The following is a 9,121-nucleotide window of genomic DNA, read 5'->3' on the forward strand; positions in this document are numbered from 1 at the left end:
TCCGCCCCAGCCCCGAAGTACCAATGCCAGTTGCCGGAAGCGAGAAGCCGCCAGACATTTCTTTCTACTTCCGGTGCGTTGCGTTCTCGCGTTTCCAGAGACCTGAGGCGGGGGTGGGGTTCTCGTGCTCTCGCGAGAGGCGGGAAAGAGCGCAGGGTTTGAAAGATGGCGGACGACGTGGACCAGGTGAGTGTCTTCTGAAGCGCCAGCTCCGGAGCAGCTTACTCATTCCCGGGCCTGGTTCTGCCCGGCTTTGCCTGCCAGGGTTGCTTTTTCCAGTCTCACAGGAAGGTGGCCAGTTGTGCCGCCTCTTTCTGGGTCTTCACGGCCTCAAATCTACCTTTTGGCTAACCGCGCCCCCTCCGAATATCACGTCAGGCCTTGACATCTTTTACTGTTCGAAACCCGCTGAAAACTCATTATTCCTCACTCTCGTCACTTCCTTTCTCGTGGTTGTATTTCTGTTTGCCAGATACTGTTTAAAATACATCAAGTTTAATACGTGAGCCCTTTTTTACTTCTCGCAGTAATCACGAAGGGAGGATGGTGCTAAGTCGTGTCCGCCTCCTGCGACCCGTGGACTGCAGCCCGCCAGGCTCTTGTCCATGGGGTTTCTCAGGCAAGAGTACTGGAGTGGGTTTCCATTTCCTCCGCCAAGGGATTCTTCCCGACCCCGGGGTCAAATCCGCGTCTCCTGAATTGCCAAGCGGATTCTTTACCAGTCACTTGTAAACAGGGAAACTGAGAATTAGAGATGGCACGATTTTTAATCCCAGTTTATAAGTGTCAGAATCAGGAGTTGAGCCCGCACTCCCAGAGTCACAGGCAGCGCTTTCACCGGTTATTCTATACTGGATGCTAAATACTGATATATTCATTTTACTGGCCAAATGGCTCCCTGAACTCAGCCTGCCCTGCACTGAATTCATAATCCTCCTTCAGACATTGATCTCTGGTTAGGATTCTCTCGTATGTGGTAGTCATTAAGTGTATGGTCTTCAGGCTACCAAATGATACTTGAAATAAAAGTGAAGTCCCTGAGAGAGTGACTCCCTCCACCCTGAAATGGGGTCAGACAGTCTGGATTTTGAGGGAACAGAGTCATGATTATTTTGTCCTAAGTCCTCTCTGTCTTCTTCATACATTTCAGCCCCCATTTATCCAGCACTTAGTGTCAGGCACTGTTCTGCATCTTCATATACTGTCCCTTAAGCCTCACGACAGCAGTATTAGGCAGGCACTGTTGGCGCACAAGTTTTACAGATTAGGAGACTGAGGCACAGAGGGGTTACGTGGCTCGCCTGCCGCCACACGGGCGTGGGGGGCTCCATTCCTTCACTCTAGTCCTGTAGCATCACTCAGCCTGTTTCTTTCATCAGCAACAAACCACCAACACTGTGGAAGAGCCCTTGGATCTCATCCGGCTCAGCCTGGACGAGCGCATCTACGTGAAGATGAGAAACGACCGAGAACTTCGAGGCAGGTTACATGTGAGTAACTGTCTCCTGGAGGTTATTTCCCTCTCCCTCCTCCTCTGAAAGGTGGAAACTGTCTGCTCTGTTGACCAGAAGGAGGTGGAAAGTCACCCATATTTCTGTAGGCCAAATGCAATGGTATTTTATTCATATTTTTAACATTTTTTCCTCTTAATGGAAATGGTGTATTTATTAAAGAACACTTTCATTTCTTTCATTTTTTTCCTTTCTATTTTTTGGTAAATAACATTTACTTGTTCTCCATTCTCATTTAAGTGTTCTTTAAACTACTGACACATATATATATATATTAACTTGTGTTTTGTTGTGAAAAATTTTAGATAGCACAGACATACGTAGAGTAAAAGTAGAACACTATTGCTTCTACCGGTAGCCATTCCTTCTGTTGGGTCTATAGTCTTTCAGGTCTTTTCTCTATATTTACGTACATGAATATGTGTCTGTGTGCCCATATTTGCACTGTATACACCACTTCTAAAAAAATAAATGGCATCTCTCTATACCTTTTGGGAGAGCCGTTCTTTTCCACTTAATCTTTCTTGGAAATTATTGGTCATGAGTACATGTTAAACCTTCTTTATTATTATTTTTTAATGACTTTGCAGAATGCTTTACGTGGTAGTAGTGATACCAACGGAGAAGGCAGTGGCACCCCACTCCAGTGTTCTCGCCTGGAGAAGCCCAGGGACGGGGGCGCCTGGTGGGCTGCCGTCTGTGGGGTCGCACAGAGTCGGACACGACTGAAGTGACTTAGCAGCAGCAGCAGTGATACCAAAATCGTTTTCCATTTCTTGCTGCTAAAAGTAATGCTGCAATAAGCATTTTTATATGTAGACCTTTGTTTATATCTGCAAATATAAATATTTCTATAGGATTGGTCCTTTGAGGCGGTTCCATTAATTCATGAAGAGTATATTAAAGGTTTTGTCTCTTCTTGGTAACATATTTCTTTGCTGAGTGTGTTCTTTTCATTATTGTCATTCTACCCTAAAGTGATTAAAAGTAGCTAGTTTTTATCCAGCACTAAACCGGGTGCTGTTATTCTAAGTGCTTTGCCTGTAATATCTCATTTAATCTCCATAACAACTCTGTGAGTGCAGATACTCATCCTCCCCAATGTGCACTTGAAGAAACTCAGGCTCAGAAAGGTAAAGGTGCGTGATTAAGGGGACAGAGCCAGTGGAAAGCAGGGCCAGACTAGGAGCCTAAGCCATCTGACTTCCAGTCTCTTCAGGACCATGATTCTACCTAATGTGAAACCTAAAGGCAAAGGACCTCCTGTGCTTGGAAAGGAGGTTGAGACCTAAATCTTTAAATTGCAGAAAGGAAGATGCGCCCCAGGACATGGAATAGTGGTGACTTTGCAGAGAAAAATAGAACTGAGCTTTTTTACCTGGGCCAGTGGCACATAGACAGGCCCTCCCGGACAGACATGTTGCCTTAACTCTTGGAGGCCTCTTCAGTTCTCTGTGTGGACTCACTTCCCTCTGCACTGAATGACCCCTCCCCTCCCCCCAGCCTTTTGTTTGGGGGCCCTTGTCTGGGGCTCCTTGCTCTTGTTTGTGTGCTTTGCCTGGCATTTCCCTGTGTTGCTAAATGGCTGCTTTTATTTTGATGTGAGCTGGTGTACCATTTAACACTTGACTAGAAGTGACTGAAGTGGATTCTAAACAAGACCCTCTGCCCCTCGCTCTGGAGGTTCACCATTTGGTCAAATGCATGAGCTTTGGAGGTTAGATTGAGGACATCCCTGAATATCTGAGTTGCGTTATCTGTTGGTTGTGCTGAGCAGTTAATTCCGGCAAGGCTGTACAACGTGCAGGGTGCTGCTCCCCTCGAGTACTTTGTGGTGCTTCGTCTGGGACAGGGAGGTCTGAGTGACAGTGTCTTGGTGCCTCCAGGAAGCTAGCGCTGTCGTCTTAGCAGTTAAAGAATTTGTTTTCCTTTACTATATATAACTTCAAATTATTTTGAGTAAATTCATCTTTGACCATAAACAGTTTTATATTTGTGTTACGTCAATTAAGTAGTCATGAGAGATGATCTGCAAAGAAACAGTGTCTTAGTACAGCAGGGTTATTTTTCATTTGCATGTAAAAGTTTGTGGTGTAAGTATTAATGTTATATGTTACTTGTAATTGAGCTATCTGCATATTGTAAGCCCTGTTTATTTTTTCCTAATTTGCTTATTAAATTTCTTGGTCCCTCACCTTCCCACTTCAGGCTTATGATCAACATTTAAATATGATATTGGGAGATGTGGAAGAAACTGTGACAACTATAGAAATTGATGAAGAAACATATGAAGAGATATATAAAGTAAGTCATGCAGTTCCAGTCAGCACTTTGAAAATGTCAATTCTCAAAATACAACAACTTAATACTTATTTATGGAAAGCCTTTCATGTTTTGATACCTATTCATGGGGCTCAGTAGAATGTAACAATTAAAAGCAAAGGCTTTGGAGTTGGACAGACCTGGGTTTCCAGTGTTGGCTTGGCCACTTCCTACCTGGGATATGTTGGGCAGGAAGTACCTTGGCAGATGTAACTTCCTCACTGGTGGGCAGGAATACTGGTCACTTCTGTTTGGCTTGCCAGGATGCATTGAGATATGGCTGTGTAAGAGGCCGCTGTGTGCTGTGTGTAACGGTAATACAGGACAATGTTTTGTTTGATGTGATTTATCTATCAGTACTTGTTGGAAACTAAAACTGAGAAATTTAAAAAATATTAACCCATTAAAAACAGTAAATCTATTGCATGTTGACATAAGTAACATTCTTATGAATACTAACTGTATTTTCTGAAACAAAACATTTAGTGAGGAGTGTCTTTGTTTTATGTTTTGCAAATGCTTGATTTAATAGACAACATTTAATTACATCTTTTCTTCTGCATTTAATCTGTTGTGCTATGTTATGGTTGAACATCACACAGATAGGTTAACTGGAATTGAGAGCGTATTTTTGTGGCTACTTGCCTTTGATGCTACATCCAAACTGAACAAGCAGTAGTTTCTTAAAGATTAGTTGTAGTGCGGAATCTAAAACTACATCGGTGAACTCTCCATACTCTTGTTCTATGTAAGTTCATTGGTACCTTGCACTTGGAATGGATCTCGTATACATGCATAGTTTTGTTACATCAGACTCTGGTCATTTGGGAAATACTGGCTCGCTGAGTCACGCAGATCTTCCGTCTGTCGGCACACTTCATTCTTCGGTCTTGTAAGGATTGAGGAGCCAGTCTCTGACCCTCCTCTAGTATAGTGCTTTACTATGGAGGCTCAGGCCACAGGGCCGCCTGTGGCCTGGATTCGTGTCTTGACTCTGTTGTTTACGACTCTATAATTTTATCAGTTACCCAGCTTGTCTGTGACTGAGTTTCCGTGCCTGTAAAATAGGGATGGTAATACCGACTCATTTCATACTACCGTTGAGGATTCATTGAGATTCCATGAAAAGCCTTCAGACAGTGACAGGCACATAGTAAGTGTTCCGATGTTAGCCTTTGTTGGTTTTTGTGCTTCTGCTTTATCCCGGCCCTCCTCTTTTCAGGCACTCTTGACTCCTTGGCTAGTTTTCTTTTTCCTTCTGAACATGGATTTTTCTTTGTTTTGCTGTGCCTTTTTCCCTCTCACATCACTGTTTGATATAAGCCATCCGTTTGTAATGACAGTGCAGCATAAATGCTTGAGCTCTGGGTGAACAGATCTTTGTTCACATCCTGGCTGCTGCTGATTAGTTTTGTAACCTTGGGCAAATTCTAGAAATTTTCTAAGCCTCGAGGACCTCCTCAGTAAAATGCCAGTGCACTGGATTTGGTACTTGCAAAGCTGGCGGCAGGTGGTGATTGCTGGCCATTATGATTGTGGATAAATCTGTGCCTTTTCTGAGCATCACTCTTTTCTAATATTCTTACTGCATAAATACTCGCTTTGGATGTTATCTCAAACTCAGTACATCTCAGTACACTAGACTGGTGTTCTTCACCTTCAAAATGAGGTCATTCTCAATTCCTTGTTTCTGGTCGTGACTTTCTTAGTTATTTGGACCCTTTATCTCAGAATTTTGTGTAACAAGTCAGCCCAAACCTTAGTGTCTTAAAAGCACACCCACTTACCAGCTCACAGTTTCTGGGGGTCAGGTGTCCAGACTCAGCTGGGTCTTCTGTGTTAGGGTCTCTCACAAGGCTGCACAGGGTTTGCGGTCTCATCTGGAGACTACAGTTGGGAAGGTTCCACTGCTAAGCTCACTTTCGTGGTTGTTGGGAGGATTAATTTCCTCAAGGGTTTTGAAATATGGGCAGACCCAGAGCTTGTTAGAAATGCAGGTTCACAGGCTCCACCCTGGCCTATGGAGTGAGGATCTCTGGGCATGGAGCCAGAAAACAGCCTTAAAAGCTGTTAAACAGGTGATCTTATGTATAGTAAAACTTGAGAACGCTGAGATACAAAGAGTTAGATATATTCATGGCTGACAGATAGGTATACTCAATTTAACATACTAAATTTATAGGTATTATTTGAATTTACCATTCAGGGTTCTCTTTTTATGTTCCAGTGCCTAAGAAGCTCATAAAACATAGTTTTTACATGTTAAAAAAAAGTTCTGGAAACCTAGCTATTACCAGTACTTTCTGCCTGGCACAGAAACAGTTCTCTGTCAGAGCTACATGTGGTCAGCTGTACAGATTCCTGTAAGCTAAGAAGGATGGATTGTCACTGTCCCTCCCGCCTGCACTGTGGCAGAGCAGGGACAGGATATCCACCGCCATAAACACTCCCTTTCAGAAAAGGGAAGGACCCGGAGCAGTCACTGGTCCTTCTGTGACAGATCCCCTCGGAGGTGTGAATAGTAAAAGAAACCTTGCTTAGGTCAAGTATGACCTGTGCAATATTTGGGACATACTTATACTAAAAAAAACCTTATTCTTTCTTTGTATAGAACTCTTCATTGGTTACCTATATTTTTATTGTTAAATATGGGAGCTGCAGAGTGTTGACAGAAACACTCAAGTATGCTGGGATATTCAGTTTGTCAAAGGCTTTTGTTAGCCAGTCACTGGATCCTTTGTGAGAGCCATTTCTTTAAAACAGGACTTCCTGTGTTTCCCGTCTGTTTACTTCCAACCAGTTCTTTGGGCTAGTAACCTCAAAATCCTTCTCTAGATGAAACTTGCATATGCCTTTGTTTCTTTAGTTACCCACCTCTAACATGGTTCCTTTCCTACAAAGTAATATTGGCTACCCTGGGTCACTTGCTAATGTGAACTTGAATGGGAAGGCAACACCCTTAATCTCATCTTCCCCTCAGGGCTGAGTTTGTTTAACTGAGAACATTGACAGGGCTGCTTTGTGCCTCAGAGCTGTTTTTCTTGCTTTTTGTCCAGTTTGGAGTCTAAAAACAGTTGGCTTTTCTGACCTTATGAATGCTGTTTAGTTATCGAATCGCCTAAGCTCATCTCTTCTTACACTGCCCTGCCCAGCACATCAGATTAACAGCAACACTACGAATGTTTGGCTTTTTCTAATCTTTTACCCAGAACCTAGGTCTGGGGCGTCTTTATGCTACTCTTTAGCTACTTTCTAGGCAACAGTTTTGGGACTTCCCTGGTGACTCAGATGGTAAAGCGTCTGCCTACAGTGCGGGAGACCTGGGTTCGATCCCTGGGTCGTGAAGATCCTCTGGAGAAGGAAATAGCAACCCACTCCAGTACTCTTGCATGGAAAATCCCATGGACAGAGGAGCATAGTAGGCTATAGTCCATGGGGTCGCAAAGAGTCGGACACAACTGAGCAACTTGACTTGACTTCACTTCAGGCAACAGTTTTACTGAGGCATGAGAAGATTTCAGACCTTCCTTGTCTGTTTTCTTACTGCCTAAGGCTCGTCCCCTGGTTCACACAGAAGATAGCCATATGTGAGTGGATTAGTGCCACAGTGAAGCAGATGGGAGGGCTCACTGGTGCCCACACGACAGTCTCTAGCGGGGTTTCAGCTCCGTGCACCAGCCCTCCTCCTCATGCTCAGTCAGGGATCCCGGCTTACTGGCTGTGCCGTCCCCAGGGTTCTCCGTAGTCTGAGTCCATGTGGTGGGGGAGACCCCAGAGGGGCCTTGGTGGGAGGCTTAGGGTCAGCAGTCACTCCTGCTCACTTCTCGTTGGTTAGAACCCCGTCCGTGGCGACACGTGGTTGGCAGGGAGTGTGAGGAATGTCTAGCTGTGTGCCGGGAAGAGGGGGGAACGGCTGCGTGGATGGCTGCAGCCCCTCCCCCGACTGTGTTCCAGGAAAAGAAACATTCAGGAGATGGTTCTTTGTGTCATAAAGGTAAGTGACCCGGGTTTTAAAGCCATTTGTTTGTGTTATGATGAATCTGTGGGTTTTTCTTTTCAAATTTCTATCTCACAAAATGACTACTACTACTACAAATTTGTATAAGTGGGTTCTGTGTTTTGTTTTTTTTTCCCTCTTCCAGTCAACAAAACGGAATATTCCAATGCTCTTTGTACGGGGAGATGGCGTTGTGCTGGTTGCCCCGCCGTTGAGAGTCGGCTGAAACGAGAATTTATCACGTGTGGAAGATGGGCTGTACTGTGCGATTGCCTCTCTGAATGTGGAAGATGTTCAAAAGAGAGACCAATGTACATCTTGATACGAAGAAATAACCAAGAATTCTTCCACTCCTGAAATAAGTCGATCTGTAGATAACTCACAAATTCTTGAGCTAAACGGCATTTTTGTTTTTCTCCAACCCTTCCAATAAATGTGATTGCCGCAATACAGAGCTTTTTCAGGAGTTGATTTGCTCCACTGTTTTTTTGGACAATTTCTGGGTTTCTTCCTTTAAATTAAATGTGTCGTTTCCTTTTTTGGTTTTTAATGTGGTCTTCTGTTTTGTGAATTCTTTAAAATAAGCACGGCTTCCATTCCCTTGTCCACTTGTTTTGCATCTGCTGTGTTTGCAGCACCAAGTTGAGTCCTGGGAACTGCAGTTTTGTGGGTTTGCGTCCCCCTCTGGACCCTTCTGGGAAGGCACTTGTTGAGTGCAGGGCAGTGAGGGCCGTGCTGATGGTGGCGTACGTGTACGGGGTGCCGTGAGCACGCGGGGACTAGCGCCCAAGCCAGAAGCACCTGGCTGGGCGGGTATGGTGCTGGTGATGGGTCTCATCGGAAACACTAGCGCTGCAGTGACCGGTGAAGCCCGGTGCTCTTCCATCTGTCTGGCCTGGTTTCCTAAGGTCGGGCTTCAGTGGGGGTCAATCCATTGTCTAGCACACTGTGCTCACAGGCAGTGTTTTAAGCCATGTGCAAGAAAGATGCTTTCGTTAGACATTGTATGAAGTGGTTTCATTTTCTTTATTATGCCTGTTCCTACAAGTTAACGGAGGAGATGAGGAAAGCAAGTGTGGGCAAACCAAAAGAGGCTTCATCTGCGTCAGAGCCGGGAGGGAACTCTTCTGCCGCCCACTCACTTGTCCTGGCTTCAGGGAGTCCCAAGAGCGGACCTACTTACAGCAGCCTCTTCACCGTTGAAGAAGTGGGACTGTGTTTCTGATGGTGGCCAGTGGTTGATCCTCGGGATCATTCTTCCTGAACAGAACACTTGTTTCGGAGCCGCTGT

At 44.7% G+C, this 9,121-nt stretch overlaps 1 protein-coding gene across 1 annotated transcript; it reads left to right on the forward strand.

The window, feature by feature from the left end:
* Positions 1-61: 61 nt before the first annotated feature.
* LSM3 (LSM3 homolog, U6 small nuclear RNA and mRNA degradation associated) lies at positions 62-8,380 on the forward strand. The gene is made up of 4 exons (XM_040246684.1): positions 62-186; positions 1,380-1,490; positions 3,720-3,815; positions 7,976-8,380. The coding sequence occupies exons 1-4, from the start codon at positions 166-168 to the stop codon at positions 8,054-8,056; spliced, it is 309 nt and encodes a 102-aa protein (XP_040102618.1). The 5' UTR covers positions 62-165; the 3' UTR covers positions 8,057-8,380.
* Positions 8,381-9,121: the final 741 nt, after the last annotated feature.

This window comes from Oryx dammah, unplaced genomic scaffold, assembly GCF_014754425.2.
Source record: "Oryx dammah isolate SB20612 unplaced genomic scaffold, SCBI_Odam_1.1 HiC_scaffold_9, whole genome shotgun sequence".
Lineage (NCBI taxonomy): Eukaryota > Metazoa > Chordata > Mammalia > Artiodactyla > Bovidae > Oryx > Oryx dammah.